This window comes from Astatotilapia calliptera, chromosome 15 (genome assembly GCF_964374335.1).
Source record: "Astatotilapia calliptera chromosome 15, fAstCal68.1, whole genome shotgun sequence".
NCBI lineage: Eukaryota > Metazoa > Chordata > Actinopteri > Cichliformes > Cichlidae > Astatotilapia > Astatotilapia calliptera.
In genome coordinates this window covers 38,766,571-38,783,921 of record NC_137436.1, presented here as the reverse complement: position 1 = coordinate 38,783,921, position 17,351 = coordinate 38,766,571, and the positions used below count along the sequence as shown (strand labels likewise).

Here is a 17,351-nt window from a genome sequence, read left to right as displayed (position 1 = left end):
CTTTGCTGGATCTGAAAATCACGTGTTCATTTCATTAGACACTAGCAATACCATTAAACTGGACCTTATCATTATCATATAGCACTAAATGTGAGACTGTGTCATATAACAATCTATATATGTAATATGTGTTTGCCTGAATCTTCCAGCACAAACAGAAAGACGAGCTGTTGTCTGAGTATCAACACAAGTACACACCAGAAATCGTTCAGTAAAGACAAATTTAATAAATGAAAGCTGGTGAGAGGGCCTTTGATGTTTCTCTTTGGATCATCCTGTTGTTTGTCTCCCAGTGTCGTTACTGCTCCTCTCCTTTCAAAGACAAACACCAAATAACACCAAATGAGAGTGAATCCCTTCAGAAACACTCCTGGTTATTGTGAGCAAACGTCATAACATGATGAATGTATTTACCATTTTACTGAGGGAAAATCTTCTGTGTGGAGTTTCTTCTCATCTTGGCTCTTTTTCCTGACTTTTAGAAACAAGAGGCAGAAAAGAAAGAATAAAAGTTAAAACCTCAACAATTTTTTTAATGTTTGGGATATTTTAGAAACAACCTTAAACACTATTTACTACTTACCACTTTGTTCATTCTTGCTGACGTTCACTCTCCTCATCTTCTCTCTAAAGGACAAATGACAGAAAAGAGGGAATCAATTTAGTAACTTTATCAACCAGGTGAGCAGAATTTTAGATATTTATCAATATTCTGATTAAAAGCAGAGTGAATACTTATCTTTTTACGAGAAAGGGTTCAATCCGTCCTGTCTTAGGTCTTAATGTCACCTTGGCTCCTCTGTTTTCTCTGAAAAACAAAAGACAAATGGGAAGAAAAAAATTAGTAAATGATTTCAGCAACTAGAGGAAGTGTTCACTGAGGAGGAGCTGTCATAATAATATAAAATCAATATATACTTATCTTTTTTTTAATGACAGTTTACAGAGCACGCTGGGTTCGCTCCTCCCTCCGCTCCTCTCTGAAAGTTAACTGGATAAAGGATAATAACAATTAATAACATCATCAAAACAGACAAACCTGAAAGAATTGCTGATCAGAGCTGTGACAGAGTCACAGATTAGTTGGATGTATACTTATCTTTCACAATGAGAGCGTTTGCATAGACGTCTCTTCAGGTCTTTTTATTGTTTTCTTTCTGGAGAGGAAAGTGATGAGACTGATGAGGAAATACCAAATACAAAGACTGACAAAGGGAACTGAAAAAGTCTAACCAAAACCTATACTGGGGGAAAACTGTAGGAAACAGAACTACTGAGGCAAGGAAACACGAGGGGACGGAGACTAACACTCTGACAAGGGACAAAGGGAGACTGACACTATATTTACACACAGGAGGCTGATTATGGGAACTAAGGACACATAGAAACACAGCTGAACCGAATAAGAAATGAACAACAAGTCGAAACAAACTCTAATGACAGTTCAACCAGTTTCTAAACACAACAAATAACTTTCAGGATGTTTCAACAATGTGTAAAATGAGTTCTTATCTTTTTTTGTGAGAGGGCCTTCAATGTTTCTCTTTGGATCATCCTTCCATCCATTTCTTCTGCTTAACCATTGGAGCCATCCCAGCTGTTATGGGGCCAGAGGCGGGGGTATAACCTGGACAGGTCAGTCTAACACAGAGAAACAGACAACCATTCACACTCACATTCAACCTAACTGCATCTCTCTGGACTGTGGGATGAAGCTGGAGTACCTGGAGGGAACCACAAAGGCGCCAGGACTGTCTTGCTCTCAGATGACGCCCGTTCACGCTGCTCTGAAGACCCTCAGTTGTCTTTGGATCAAATAACACCAAATGAGAGTGAATCACTTCAGAAACACTCCTGGTTATTGTGAGCAAACGTCATAACAAGATGAAAATATTCACCATTTTACTGAGGGAAAATCTTCTGTGTGGTGTTTCTTCGCAGCGTGACTCTTTTGCCTGACTTTTAGAAACAAGAGGCAGAAAAGAAAGAATAAAAGTTAAAACCTCGACGATTTTCAAATATTTTAGGACATTCTTTTAGAAACAACCTTAAGCACTGTTTACTACTTACCACTTTGTTCAGGCTTGCTGACGTTCGACATGCTTCACTGTATATTATAATCTCAAGCGCTTCCTTGCTTGAGTCGGGCTCCGGATGCTGCTCTCTTCCTCCGCCTTCCTCTTAGCACGCTTTGCCGACATATTTAGAAAACGGCAGAGCACCGAAGTGAGAACTCTGCCGTCCGCGCTGTAGTCTGTTACTCTCCAGCGGTTCTTCATCTCAGTGTCCTCTGTTTGGTAAACAGTGGAGATGACTCTGGTGACGGGGAGGCCGTCGACAGTCAGGGTGCGGACACAGTTCCTCCGATCTGCCTTCAGCACAGCAAGATCTGCTTTCTCTGGAAGAACTGGAGTCAGGAAGCGTGGATGAGAGCTGGAGCCCGCAGGCGGCAGCATCATGCCAGCTGGTGAGTCCGTAGGAGGAGAAGGAGTGGTGTTCTCTCTCTGGCTCTGCCTCACATGGACAAATGGTGTCGTCACCAGGTCCCGGTGGAACCATCCTTTAAAAGGTATGCAAGGAAAGTCCTTGGACCCAGTCACCAGGCTATGGTAAAGAGTGAGGACCAGGTGAGTCATGGAGTTCAGATGGCTCCTGCTCAGTTCACGGTTCCTCAAGTTAGTGACGACCATCTGAGGTGCAGTGACTGGACTCACCAGATCAGCTACGAGAAAGCAAAGCGTGCGTCTACGTTAATCATGTGATCACACAAATTAAAGCCTGAATTTAAATTGTCCAGACATGGCTTTACATCATCATAAGCTCTTCCACACAAACAGTAAGAAGCTCCCAGCAGAACTCATTGTTTATGAAAGCCTTCACATTTTTCACCTGGTAAAAGTTTTCATGTGTGTAAGGCTGCGTGGATTTTCACTGAGGTTTTAATACGCATTCACATTAAGGAGTAATATCTTCATATTAGTTGAGCATCGATATTTTGAGGATAAAGCAGCTACATTTAGGTGAGCAACCTCCCACCTCCTTATTGCAGGCACACACTGTTTCAATCTCAAACTCATCCTGCGACTCTGTGAACTTTTAAAACTCCAGCTTCTCCAGCTTTACACATTCACAATCTATGAAACGTTCACGTATAACTCAGCGCCAGCAGCCCAAACATGTCAACTCAAACCCTCTACATGCAAAAACGGCCGCGCGCTGACGTCAGCGTCCTCCAACGCCTTAAGTCGTTAGCAATTAAAAAAAAACATGGCGCCATCTTTATAGCGTACTGGCACATGTTAAAATTGATGTTACTCAAGTATGAAACATCTCATCCTAAATGTTAACACTCATGAAGTCCTACTTCCAAACAATAAAAGACAAAAATCTAAGTTGTATTTGTTTGCTAGCACTCTGACATATTAGCCTGCTGTACTCACCATAGCGTTGATCTAACACCTCCTCAATGAAAAGGGAGAGCAGGTGCATCTCGCGACTCAAGTTTGAAGAAGTCATTTTGCAAATCCTTCTTGAAGATTTTCAAACGTTAGCTATAGCTTGAAAAATCCGAGTTTTCACAGCACTAGTGGGAAAAAGCTCCTGTTTGCGCTCAAACGTGAAACCCGAATTCCACTTTTTCCTCCTGCTTTTATACCTGCACTCAAACACGTCATCATCACCATGACACCCAGGGTCACCGAAAATCAATTTTATTTATTTAAAATAAAGTTCGTCTAATTATCATAGATTTTAAAAAATATATATATTTCTCATTTTATTTTACTGCTTTATTCATCCTTTTTAAAAAATATATTGCCAAACTTTGTCGTTTTAATTCTTTAAAAAAATCATTAATTCACCAGTTTACAAAAATGAAGATCGATATCTGAAATTTAAATTAATAAATAAATAATTACAATTGATAATGGGTTTTTAGCATTAAAGAATGGTTTTTCAGTGCGCTTTAAATGTTATCAGAGCCGATGTTGTGCCAAAAAGTGATCGCAGTCCAAAAAGTGATTTACGGTATTGAAACGTTTGTTTGTGTCATGACATTTGTAAACAGTTGATGTTTAAGGTGCAGTTCATGTGGAAGCCAGAGGAGGGTGGTGTTGTGCGCATAATACAAAGTGATGGCGAAACCTAAAAGACGGTGTCATGTCTGCTCCCTGAAGCAATCTCATAACAGTTTCAATCTATTTCAAGCCAGTTAGCACATTTCTGTTATGAAGTGCAATCATTTTTTGGCAGTAAACTTAAATCCTTTTATTATGAATATCACATTCTCAGATTTTCAAGAGAGACCAGACCAATAGGGCAGCAGAAATCACAAAAATAAATAAATAAATAACAGTTTTATAAAGATTAAAACAGTAAAAAAAATGACTGGAATGATTATGATGTATAACACAGAATATGTACAATAACAGAGTTATAAACACACCTTGAACACACGTGATACTTTTATTTCATCTATAACCTCTGTGCAAATTTTGTTGACTGCAAAGTGTTTATGAATATGTTTTTAAAAGCTGGTTATCTGACTGTCAGTTAATAGCAATTAAAAAGAAAGCTGATTTTTATCATTTCTAAATGGAAAAAGTCCATTATGAATTTTTGTTATGAATTTCATTCATCAATCCACCTCCTCACTGCTCTTTCCCGGTGCAGCAGCCAGAGCTGGATCAAGCAGCCAGATGGCTTCTGGAGAAAGACTAACTGCAACAAAGGGTCTCTTGGAGGCTGCTCAGGCACAGCAGCTGAAAAATCAAAGATGAAATAAAAACTGGACCTGATCATGGTGCTGGATGAGACAAAAAGTCTAGATGATAAACCAGTGTATGAATTAGTAACACTGATTATGAGGATCATGTTTAGGTGGAAACTAGCGAGCTAACTTCCCGCTAACCTCTAACTCAGCTAAATAGAATAAACTCTGTTTTCATGGATGCCTGGATGTTAAACTTAATTGTTAAACCTGGTAAAGCAGCAATGCTGATCATTTTATTAAAGATGAAAGAAGTTGGACCGTTTTTAGCTCTCAGTGATCCCTCAGTGTTCGTTTGACTTTGGGACCTGAAATGTGGCAGCTTTTCACTTACACATTTTTGAACCACTCATTCATAGAAGTAGTTTCCAGTCAAAGATCTGGACAGATCCACCAAGTTCACAGTAGTTTTACAATTTTCTGCAGCGCAGAAAAAAAAACCCCTGAAAACATCGTCGTTTCCTATGCTCATCTCTCCCAAGTCATTAATAATTTGAGTCAACTCTTGTTTGCCATTGGCACCACAATCATTGTCCGTGTCCAGAATGTCCTCACACTCAAAGTGCATTGCTTTCTCCTCCTCTTCCTCCCCCACCAAGTCCTCCGTGATAGAGCCCAATTTTGGTGCACTCCGGCTGCGCTCCACCAGGGGTTTGTAGTAGCACTGTCTGTTCAGCAGCTTCCTGAGAGGCACCAAGGGGATGGTTTGTTCCCCTATGAGCTGCTGCTGCTGCTGGTGCCTGGCATCCTCCCTCCGTTTTAGGAGGTGTCCAAAACATCTCACTCTTGCCCTTCTAACTATACCCCGATCTGAGGGACAGCTCAGATTGAGAGGGCCATATACCCCAGGGGTGGGAGGATCAGTCCAGATATTGATACTGTCAATACCAACACTGATATTGGTATCTAATCAATACTAGGGAGATATGATTGTTACTTTGTTTCTCTCCTCTAAGTTCAGTATGTAGCCCACTGAACTGTGTTAACTGTGTTGTGTTGGTGGTTTTGTTAATGAAAAAATATATCTCAAACATGCACTATGAAAAATGACTGAACCTTTTTGTATTGACTGTCATTTTATTTATAGCCCATAACACATCTAAACAACAGATGCTGACGCAAAGTCCTTTAGAGACATGCACATTTACATTCCATGTCTCCAAAACACCCAATTTCAAAATACAGGATAGTCTGAAAGTTATGTTTTTTTTCTTGCATTAACTAATTATTGTTGACATTAAAAGGTGGTCATTAAAATGTGTTCAGAATGATGAATTATCTCATAAATCACACTGCTTTCTCCCATTTAAGCTGTCTTTATAGGGTAAAACTATGTGTAGTACTGCATTTACGTTGTATTGGAACGATACCAAAGTATGGAAAGCAATTTGCCTTTAGAAGTATCGCACAGTACAGATATACTCTTTTCTGATCTAATTCTAACATCCCGATTACGGTACTCCCAAGTGTGACACACGAGGAACTCATGTTGTTTCTGTCGGTGTTTCTTCAGGGCACATTTAACCGCTGAGCGTGTAACCGGAATGTACCACAGCTACTCTCCCGCCTGCATTTATCAGATAAGATAAATTATAAGATAATGTATGTTACTGTTTTAGAGTTTATTTTATTAACAGTATAAAGAATATAAAGGGTAGCTTTTTATAAAATAACATGACTTCTAAAGTCCAACACCAATTTAATTGTCCGGATATGTTAATCGTTTGGTTTGTTCCATCTCCGGTTTTTACGACAACAAGGCTGTAGGTAGTGCACATGGGTCTCTGAAGCGAGTGGCTGTCCGCAGTATTCTTCAGTTTTGTATTCCTCCTGTATTTTGTGAAGTGACAGCATCGGAGGATATTATGGGCAAGAAGAAGGCGGGCGGAGGAGCCGTGCTGGGCAGAGCTCTGATCAAGGAGAGGCTCCAGGCAGGCCGGGGAAACAAAAGGGGCGACTCTTGGGTATGACACAGGTTTTTTTTTTTTTTAGTTTGTGTTAAACGTATTCAGATAATCACAGATATAGATATGAGACCTTTCGTGATATAGTATCATCCCCTAAGCAGTTGTGACCCCGTTTTTAAATGCCACTCAACTCTTTTAATTCCACTTAGCTGTTAGTATTAGTGTTACGATCACCCCACACGGGCTTACCAGGATGTAAATTTACTGATGCTGTTGTTTTAGAGCAAACGAACTAATGCGCAAGGACTATTACGTAAATAAATGAATGACTGGGGTACGTTTGTAATGGGGATAAACTTTTCTGGGAAATTGTTTTAACAAAATCTCAACTATTTTTAGAACAAGTCAAAGGGTGGTTTGGATGCAAGGATGTGAAAATGATCCGCTATTTGGCGATGATGTTCCAGTCACAGCTGCTTTGTTTAATCTCGACGCTTTTTCACATGCACTTACTGCTGGTCAAGCTAATTAAAGTTTGTTGTCATTGTTTTTTCTTTATATTTTCAGCTCCACACCAGTGAACTGAATGATGGCTACGACTGGGGGCGGCTGAACCTGCAGTCAGTGACAGAACAAAGTTCCATGGATGACTTTCTGGCCACAGCTGAACTGGCAGGAACAGAGTTTGTTGCAGGTAAATAACAATTTGATTCACTCATGTTTAGTTTTCAGGTGAATTGTAGGTATGTTTCTTTTTTTTACTTATTAAACATGGGAAACTACAGTGCTCTGAAAAAGTATTTGTCCCATTTCTGAATTCTTATTTTTTTGAATAATTGTCACACTTGCACATTTCAGGACATCAACAAATTAAATGATAAATTAGACAAAGATAATTGTTCAATGATGACATCATTTACTAAGGGAAAAAGACAAATCAAAGCTGCCTGGTTCTATGTGGAAAAGTAATTGTCCCCATAAACCTAGCAACTGGTTGTCCTTGGGTAGCAACAACTGCAATCGAGTGTTTGCGATAACTGGGAATGAGCCTTCCACATCGAATTTTAGTCCACAATATTTACGTGTATAAACCTAACAGAAGTAATTCTTCCTGTGTTTTTAAGTATTTTTTGTCTTAAATATTATGTGATCTCCACTGTAGATCTGCCTTTTTGATTCTGTTTGTTAATCTAATCACTTTCATTCATTTCTGTGTTTTCTTAGAGAAGCTCAATATCAAGTTTGTGCCGGCAGAAGCTCGAGCGGGCTTATTAACAGCTGAGGAGAAAAGCGAACTGAAGAAGCTGCACGAAGACAACAAACATTTCCTCAGAATTCCGAGACGGTGATTTGAGTCGACATGTTTTTACAGGTTAATTTGTCTAACGTATAAATAATATGTTGCATTGATAAGATCTGTTGTGTATTTCCTTGTTATAAGACCCCACTGGGATGAAAGCACCAGTCCAGACGAGCTTCAACAGACAGAGAAAGACAGCTTCTTGGAGTGGAGACGAGCACTTGCACAGTATGCAGCTTTTCTGTACTCTGAGTCACTTTTGGTGTTAAGAATCAGTAGTGAAATGCAGGGATAACCATTCAAAATTTTCTAATTAATGACTTATGATACATTTGTGCTGGATTATTGTTGCCTATAATCTAATTACAAGTGTTCTCTTCAAAGGCTGGAAGAGGAGCAGAAGTTAATTCTCACCCCGTTTGAGAGAAACCTTGAATTTTGGAGACAGCTGTGGAGAGTGATTGAGAGGAGGTAGAACCCAAATCAACAGCATATCACATTTCCTGAGGAATCTGTTCTCATTATGTGATGCTGAGGGAAAAAACCCCCCAAACATTTCTTTTTACTTATTTTAGTGACGTCGTTGTTCAAATTGTTGATGCCAGAAATCCTTTGCTGTTCAGATGTCTGGACCTTGTAAGTGCTTTGTTTCAATAGTGGACAGATGATAGAAATCTGGTTTCATATATGAAAATAATTGCACTTTGTTTAATCATTTTGCATATTTCATCTGTCAACATTTGCTTGTATCCATCATTACGTACGTTTAAACTGTACTGCAGTGATTGTAATAATTCTCTGGTTGTGTGGCACCAGGAGTCCTATGTTAAAGAAGTTTCAGAGCATAAGGTGAACATGCTTCTGGTGAACAAAGCTGATCTACTGACCAGGGAGCAGAGGCGAGTCTGGGCCAAATACTTTGAGAAAGAGGGGCTGAGGGCAGTTTTCTGGTCTGCTCTGGCTGAAGGCAACAGGCTGGATGCAGAGGAAAAGGTGAGAGCGCGGAGGCTTGATGAACTTTTCTCTCTTCTCTGAACTGTGATGCATTTGCATTTTTTTTTAGGGAACAGATAATTTATTGTACTGAAGAAAAAGTCACCTTTTGGCATCATCCTGCCGTCTTTAATCCCAGTGAAAAATAGTGCAGAAACTTGTCCCCTCACAGGGCATGGAGGTGGCCGATCCAGAGTGTGAAGAGAGTGATCCAGAAGAAGGAGGATGGAAAATTAAAGAAGATGTGAGTCAGAAAGGTGCAGATGGAGAGGAAGAGGTAAAGAATAAGGAGGATGAGGACAACGGGGGAGAACAGAGTGACATAGAGGAAGAGCAGGAAGAGGTAAGCGTAGATGAGGAGGACTGGAAGACCTGTTCAGAAGGCGAGGAAGAAGCAGAGGGAGAGACTGCTGGTTCATCTGATGCATCTTTCCACAACTCCAGCCGTCTGCTGCGCAAGGATGAGCTGCTGGAAATGTTCAAGGCTGTTCACAACAGCTCCAGGGTTAAAGAAGGGCAGCTGACAGTGGGACTGGTGAGTAAAAGGACCATCTATCTGTCAGTCTAGCGTAAATTGCATGCTGTAGCCACACCGCCTTTGAATTTTGGGATCGAGTTGTATATTTATATTTAGTAAGAGCATTTGAACCACTTTGCAGAATTCACCAGGAGTGCTTTTTAATGCTTCACTAGAATCGTAGGAACAGGAAACATTTTAATTGGATTCATAGTCGGGGAAGAAGCTCCACACTTTCCTCAGTATGAGTTATTTTAAAGCAATTAAATGTTCATTATGTGGTGGAACCAACAGGTCGGGTATCCTAATGTGGGAAAGAGTTCAACCATCAACACTATTCTGAGGAACAAGAAGGTTTCTGTCTCAGCCACTCCTGGACACACTAAACACTTTCAGGTAGGTACTTACTGCTCAAATGCAGGTTAGGGATTCCACCAGCAAGAAGCTTAATAATAATAATGATAATTATTATAATAATGATGTTAGACCTGCGACAGACTGGCGACCTGTCCAGGGTGTACCCTGCCTCTCGCCCTAACACAGCTGGGATAGGCTCCAGCGCCCCTGAAAAAGGATGGATGGATGATTATGATGGTGTTTTTTGTGTGTTTTTGTTTTTGACATTTATGACAGACGTTATATGTGGAGCCAGGCCTGTGTCTCTGTGACTGCCCAGGACTGGTCATGCCCTCCTTCGTTTCTACCAAAGCTGAGATGATCTGCTCTGGGATTCTGCCCATAGACCAGATGAGAGACCACGTACCTGCGATCTCACTCATATCCTTTACGTGACAGAAAGCTAGACTCTGCCTGTTCTGCTCTATAATTGATTCTGATGCTTACGACACGTAGTTCTTAACAGATTGGTCACATATGTCAGACGATCCCTCGGCATGTGTTAGAAGGCACCTATGGCATCAATATTATCAGACCGCGGGAAGATGAAGACCCTGACAGACCGCCCACTGCGGAAGAGCTGCTGATGGCGTATGGATGTGAGGCTAATAGACATTTATCATGAGTCTGGATAGAATAGATTAACAATAGGTGAAATATGTACAACTCGAGAGAGTAAACCATCTTAGATTCTTTAAAAAAAACTATTTTATAGATTTAATTTTATGTATTGTGTTCCTCCTTGATCAGAGGTCCCTAGCTCAAATTGTGATACTGTCACCTCACTGTGGCACCCTTAGATGCTGCTAGCTGTCTTTCCCCTTGATGTAATTTCTTTGTTTTATAACATAGCCTTTTCTTTTTTGTCTGTTTCAGATATGAGAGGTTTCATGACGTCGCACGGCCAGCCCGATCAGTCCAGATCGGCCCGTTACGTCCTGAAGGATTATGTGAGCGTAAGTTCACAACTGCAAACTGTTGTGGGTTGGAAAAAACACACAGTTATGTTGCTTGTGTTTACGTTTTAATTTTGGACTGTGGTTGAGTGAGTGTGGGTCATTAATGAAATGTTTAGCCTAACAAAGTGGGAGGAAAAAACAGATGAAAATTCTAGGAGAGATAAATAAGTTATTTTCATCTTGGCTCAGCTCTGTCACCTGCAGCGTTAAACAGTGTAGCTGTAGCACATCTGTGGTTCGGCTATGTGTTTAAGCAGACTGTGGAGGTCTTCAGTCTTTTGTAAGGTGTAGCTGTTCTCTTGTAACGTTATGCATCATGTTTACAACGTCCTTTGCCTAAGATAGCTCTTTTCCTTACAGGGCAAGCTTCTGCACTGCCATCCCCCTCCACATATAAAAGCTGAAGACTTCCAGCCGCAGCACAAAAAGTTTGAGAAGAGAGACTCAGACAGCAGTGACCTCTCCACAGTAATGAACAGACAACACAAAATTAAGAGAATCGAAAACGTGGTTGACAAGAACTTTTTCCATCAGGTAAATTATTCCTGCTGATCTCTTATTTTTGGTCAGTAGATGTTGTAATATAAGCTATATTACCAGAAGTGTTCTGTCACCCATCCCAATCGTTGAATTCAGGTGTTTCAATCACTTCCAGGCCCACAGGTGTGTAAAATCAAGCGCCTAGTCACGCGGACTGCATCAACAAACATTTGTGGAAGAATGGGATGCTCTCAGGAGCTCAGTGAATTCCAGGGATCGAATGCTAGTTGTGAAATTTCCTCACTAATAAATATTCCACACTTAACTCTTAGGCTACGTTCACACTGCAGGTCTTATTGCTCAATTCCGATTTTTTTGATCAAAGCCGATTTTTTTGTCTGCTTGTTCACACTACAAATAAAATGCGACAGCAAACGCGCTCTAGTGTGAACCAAAGCGGCCGCATGTGCAAAAGAAGACGTCACACACAAGGCGCTCTGTTTAGACCCAGAGCAAACAATATTGTTTGACTGATGGCCCTTAATATAAAGACTTCAGACTTCACGTTTCCCAATTTTTGCTTTAAGTTATTTTGTTATTTACATAATAATGTAAATAACCGAATAATTATGCTTATTGCTGTTTTAGAGGAGCGGTGCTTCAAAGGATAGCTGCAGATTTCTGTCAGAATCTGCAGATTATACAGTACAAATAAAATGTTCACGTTTCTCCAACGTTGTCTTCCCAGCAGTTTCACTGACATCTACGCTGGATGGCCAGGAAGCGTTCGCGATGTCTTCTCCGGCGCTGATATTTGGCGTCTGTCTTGTGTCAGTGACGTAAAAGACGGATTTAATGCGACATGACCGTTCAAACAGCAGTCGCTTTCTAAAACATCGGATATGTATCGGATTCAGTACCACATATGAAAATGACCCAGATCGGATTTGAAAATATCGGATTTGAGCCTTTCACACTGTCACACCATGATCAGATATGGGTTGCATAGGGTCAAAAAAATCGGATTTGATGCGCTTTCGCCTGTAGTGTGAACGTAGCCTTAGTGGTATTATAACAATGTGGAAGCCACTGGGAATGACAGCAGCTCAGTGGTAATCTCACAAATCCACTTCTGGAAGAATGGTCAAAAATTCCCATAAACACACCTAAACCTTTTGGAAAATCTTCCCACAAGAGTTGAAGCCGTTATAGCTGCAAGGGTTGGATGGACATCATATCAAACTCTATGGATTAAAAATGGGATGTCAGTCAAGTTCACATGAGTGTGAAGGCAGACGAGTGAACACTTTTGGTAATATAAAGTGTGTCTGCAGCAGAGGAGCAGTTTATTATGAAGTTAAATGATTTTTTCTTTTTGTTGATGATGAACCTCTGTTTAGGAGAACGTGCGGGCACTCTCCAAAGGAATTCAGTCTGTGATGGGCTACAAACCAGGCAGTGGACCTGTGGGTCCAGGCAAAGCTGAATCAGAGATGGCAGTGGGCAAACCCTGGAAAAAACACGGCAACAGGAACAAGAAGGAGAAAGTACGGCGGATTACTAAGCATCTGGATGCCTGATTATGATCAGAAAATCTAAGTTAATTTGAGCAACTTAGATCTGTGAACTGTACTTTAGGAAAAACCCTGAAGCACGGTTCATGTGTGATTCCAAGGGAATCAATTCTGAGTGCTTTGTAAAGATGAAGGCCCCCTTTAATCCTGTGAGTGTGGAAAAGTCAGGCCGTCATGACATTAACTAATGAGGTGCATAATCTGTCGGCTCTGGTTTTAACAAAATGGTGCAGTGCACTCCGTCAGGCTGATCACCAGTTAAAGAGCAACCAATCGATTCAACATCCAAAATTGTATTGAAGGAGGACACATAAAGTCTCTATGAATCAGTTAAAATACTGTATGTTGACTTTTATACATTTAAAGCAATGCTCTTTGTAACTTAACCGGGTTACGTAGAATAAACACGTGCTTTCATGTTGGTGTGACACTTTTTTGTCATATTTCCATAACAATATATTACTTAATGCTTCAGTGTAAATACAATATTTTGTATTTGTAATAGAAGACTATGAAATAGCAAGTTTTGTAATCTGAATAAGTTAAACTACCCGAACTCCTTCATGGGATGCATTTTTAATTTCTCCTTGCACTTTGGGCTGATTGGGACCTGATGAATGTAAAAACAAAGAATGATGTGATTTTTATTTTTTTGTGTCAGATTTTTGTTTCTGAGAAAAATGAGATCCACTCATGAGGACATTGGCTTTAAATTTCAATGAAACAGAGGCAGTATAACATCCTCGTAAGTGGATATCAGGCCCTTGTAGAGCAAAATTTGGTATTTTGGTCTAGACAACCCAAAATGTAAAATGGACTGGTTCTTATATAGCGCTTTTCTCCTGGAGTACTCAAAGCACTCTATACAACACGCCACATTAACCCCATACACACCCATTCACACGAGCACTATTATCTATACAGGGAGTGCTTTGTAACTATCATTCATACACATTCATACTCCGATGGATGCATCGTAGAGCAAGTAGGGGTTAGTATCTTGCCCAAGGATATTTGGCATACAAACTGGGGGAGCCAGCTGCCTGAGCTATAGCCACCCCTATAATATATATAATGTGATGTCCACATATGTGGACGCCAGGTCCTAGGAGGTTAAAGAAGTACATGAGGGTTGTAGGTGTCTAAGAATCTGAGAGCATTTCTAATTCTTACTGAGTATTTATCAACCAGATAATAAATTTGGAGTTGATTTTCTTACCATCACAGAATAGCTACAAGCTACAAAATGTTGTAAACCTGGGAACAAGTGGGAACTCCCATGAGTGTCAAATTAATAATATACAATAAATAATCGCAAACACCCCTGACCTGTGGCAGTGATTTCTGATGTTTCTGTTTTTTTATGTCTAATGTCTTTGCTTATATTGGTAGATAGACTGAAACCAGCCTGATTTATGAAGGGTTTATGTCTAAAGCAAAGACATTAGCTGTTTTTCGAGTATTTTTATGACTCTGTTATTGTAGCTAATCTGTGTTCTAAATTATAATCGATCCAATCCTTTTTGACCACTTTAAATGTATTGAAAGAACAGCTGTATGTGATATTTGGTGAGATTTCTGCTGAGACTTGGATAAATAAAGGATATATATAAAAGTCAATTTGCCAAAAACTGACTGCAGCTTCTACATTTGTGACAGGAACGTGCTTTGTGGCTCAAAATCACTTGTTATCATTCATGAGAGATATGCTTGACAGATCATAGCCCAACAACTCATTGACAACAATTTGTAGTCGTTTTTTGGCAAGCGGTCACTGTGATCAAGCGTAAGATTCCTGAAACGGACTAAGGTACACGCAATGCTCCTGATCGTAGCTACAAATGAACGCGCCTCTTTAAATAAATGGATGATGATTTATTTTTTGGCATCTCTAAACACAGAAAGAGCGTAAAATCCACATTTTCACTTGTGCCTTTGAACGTATTTCCATAATGACAGGTAGCACAGGTAAGCCCCTCCCTGCCGCGTGCGGGCCGTTTGGAGAGCTGCCGCTGTGCTTTTGATGAGCAAGAAGTCAAATGTGCACTAGGAGCATGGCTCAGTTTCTGATCGGTTCTGCGGATTGTCGCTGAGCATTTGCGCTTAAAATGAAGAAAAGTGCGCACATCGCGGATGGTCAAGTCGGGGAACGATCAGACTATTTCCTGACTAGTTTGGTTGATTTTTGCGTGGATTCAGTTAACACCTGTTTGTCCCGTGACGCAGACACACTTTGCGTCCCTGTTGGTCTCACCTTTCTTTCTGCGCTGCTTTTGCTGCTATCATGTCTCCTGTAAGTAGATTATCATTAATCACCCACCGGCCCCATTCATTTAATACATATCTAACATTGACCTGTGGTAACTGTGAAGGTTCGTGTATCAGAGGTGCAAAATTCGGGGAGAAAATCCGGGAGAAACCGCGGTTTTCTTCTACTGCTTCATCGGTAACCTGTGCAGTACAACTGGAGCCATCCTGTCCAGGCAGCTGCATATACAGGTAACACAGTTCTACGTGTAACCAAGTATTTTCACTCTATTTATGCATTAAAATACCGTAACTCCTTATCGCTGCCCTCTCTGCAGATTTTAATGGGTGCTTTTGCTGCCGCTGTGGATTTTGTGAACTGTATTTTGTGGTGCTTTCCAGTGTTCCTGTGTTGGAATTCGAAAGCAGGTATGATTAAGAAAATTCCTTATCTTAATAATGCAAACCTTATCATTCCCAAACAATTTAGCAATTGTGCATTATTCAAAGTGCAGCAGCAAGGTAGCACAGGTGTTTAAATATTGTCATCCAGCCAACCAAACCCTTTTGGCAAAACAGTAGGTACAATTATCAGAGAGGCGCTACAGATAACCATACAAATGAACAGGGGACCTATTGAAATGCTTTCTAACTGTAACCGTCCTCTCTGGTGTTCTCTCTCAGAAAAAAGGCTGAGGATGATGAAGAGGAGGAGGAGACAGCATCTCCTAGCAGTGTGTGTCTTGATGGTAGTTGCAGGAGGTTTTCTGAAGTCCAGGGTCTCCCATACTTCAGCACTGCAGCCCGTCAAAGGGAGGACGCTGCTGCATGTTGTCCTTCAAGTCTCCAGCTGGAGTTCTTCAATGGTGTGGTTACACAAACAGACACATGTGTATGAGTGCTGTCACCTGGGTTGTTTTGTTGTTTTTGAATTGCCATTTTGCAGCTACTCTAAATGTCCTTCTGCTGCATCGTAAAACCGTCTGTCTGTAGGACAACACTGAAATCGTGGGTTACCTACTGGGGCTGCTGTCTTTTTTTGATATTATGAATATCACATTCTCAGATTTTCAAGAGAGACCAGACCAATAGGGCAGCAGAAATCACAAAAATAAATAAATAAATAACAGTTTTATAAAGATTAAAACAGTAAAAAAAATGACTGGAATGATTATGATGTATAACACAGAATATGTACAATAACAGAGTTATAAACACACCTTGAACACACGTGATACTTTTATTTCATCTATAACCTCTGTGCAAATTTTGTTGACTGCAAAGTGTTTATGAATATGTTTTTAAAAGCTGGTTATCTGACTGTCAGTTAATAGCAATTAAAAAGAAAGCTGATTTTTATCATTTCTAAATGGAAAAAGTCCATTATGAATTTTTGTTATGAATTTCATTCATCAATCCACCTCCTCACTGCTCTTTCCCGGTGCAGCAGCCAGAGCTGGATCAAGCAGCCAGATGGCTTCTGGAGAAAGACTAACTGCAACAAAGGGTCTCTTGGAGGCTGCTCAGGCACAGCAGCTGAAAAATCAAAGATGAAATAAAAACTGGACCTGATCATGGTGCTGGATGAGACAAAAAGTCTAGATGATAAACCAGTGTATGAATTAGTAACACTGATTATGAGGATCATGTTTAGGTGGAAACTAGCGAGCTAACTTCCCGCTAACCTCTAACTCAGCTAAATAGAATAAACTCTGTTTTCATGGATGCCTGGATGTTAAACTTAATTGTTAAACCTGGTAAAGCAGCAATGCTGATCATTTTATTAAAGATGAAAGAAGTTGGACCGTTTTTAGCTCTCAGTGATCCCTCAGTGTTCGTTTGACTTTGGGACCTGAAATGTGGCAGCTTTTCACTTACACATTTTTGAACCACTCATTCATAGAAGTAGTTTCCAGTCAAAGATCTGGACAGATCCACCAAGTTCACAGTAGTTTTACAATTTTCTGCAGCGCAGAAAAAAAAACCCCTGAAAACATCGTCGTTTCCTATGCTCATCTCTCCCAAGTCATTAATAATTTGAGTCAACTCTTGTTTGCCATTGGCACCACAATCATTGTCCGTGTCCAGAATGTCCTCACACTCAAAGTGCATTGCTTTCTCCTCCTCTTCCTCCCCCACCAAGTCCTCCGTGATAGAGCCCAATTTTGGTGCACTCCGGCTGCGCTCCACCAGGGGTTTGTAGTAGCACT

At 40.4% G+C, this 17,351-nt stretch overlaps 3 protein-coding genes across 5 annotated transcripts; 2 read left to right on the top strand and 1 right to left on the bottom strand.

Annotated features, from left to right (window-relative positions):
• Positions 1–207: 207 nt before the first annotated feature.
• On the bottom strand, positions 208–3,642 carry LOC113037331 (uncharacterized). 2 transcript variants are annotated; one of them, XM_026194301.2, is made up of 8 exons: positions 3,441–3,642; positions 2,071–2,722; positions 1,899–1,959; positions 1,725–1,805; positions 736–1,641; positions 584–623; positions 415–475; positions 208–312 (listed from the first exon to the last, which is right to left on the bottom strand). In XM_026194301.2, exons 1-2 carry the CDS (start codon positions 3,514–3,516, stop codon positions 2,115–2,117), a joined length of 684 nt encoding a protein of 227 aa, XP_026050086.2. In that variant the 5' UTR covers positions 3,517–3,642; the 3' UTR covers positions 208–312; positions 415–475; positions 584–623; positions 736–1,641; positions 1,725–1,805; positions 1,899–1,959; positions 2,071–2,114. The 2 variants fall into 2 exon arrangements, with proteins under 2 accessions (XP_026050086.2, XP_080145815.1); XM_080289689.1 differs by having other exon boundaries at positions 415–471.
• A 2,604-nt stretch (positions 3,643–6,246) lies between these two features.
• On the top strand, positions 6,247–13,311 carry lsg1 (large 60S subunit nuclear export GTPase 1). Of its 2 annotated transcripts, XM_080289458.1 has the most exons (15): positions 6,247–6,370; positions 6,614–6,732; positions 7,243–7,369; positions 7,900–8,020; positions 8,117–8,203; positions 8,360–8,446; positions 8,551–8,611; positions 8,792–8,968; positions 9,141–9,503; positions 9,780–9,881; positions 10,119–10,266; positions 10,361–10,480; positions 10,758–10,837; positions 11,201–11,374; positions 12,721–13,311. In XM_080289458.1, exons 2-15 carry the CDS (start codon positions 6,634–6,636, stop codon positions 12,898–12,900), a joined length of 1,926 nt encoding a protein of 641 aa, XP_080145584.1. In that variant the 5' UTR covers positions 6,247–6,370; positions 6,614–6,633; the 3' UTR covers positions 12,901–13,311. The 2 variants fall into 2 exon arrangements, with proteins under 2 accessions (XP_080145584.1, XP_080145583.1); XM_080289457.1 differs by lacking the exon at positions 6,247–6,370 and having other exon boundaries at positions 6,500–6,732.
• Positions 13,312–14,839: 1,528 nt separating this feature from the next.
• On the top strand, positions 14,840–16,233 carry LOC145420310 (transmembrane protein 44-like). Its single transcript, XM_080289396.1, has 5 exons — positions 14,840–15,187; positions 15,267–15,393; positions 15,480–15,570; positions 15,826–16,007; positions 16,135–16,233. The coding sequence occupies exons 1-5, from the start codon at positions 15,003–15,005 to the stop codon at positions 16,231–16,233; spliced, it is 684 nt and encodes a 227-aa protein (XP_080145522.1). The 5' UTR covers positions 14,840–15,002.
• Positions 16,234–17,351: the final 1,118 nt, after the last annotated feature.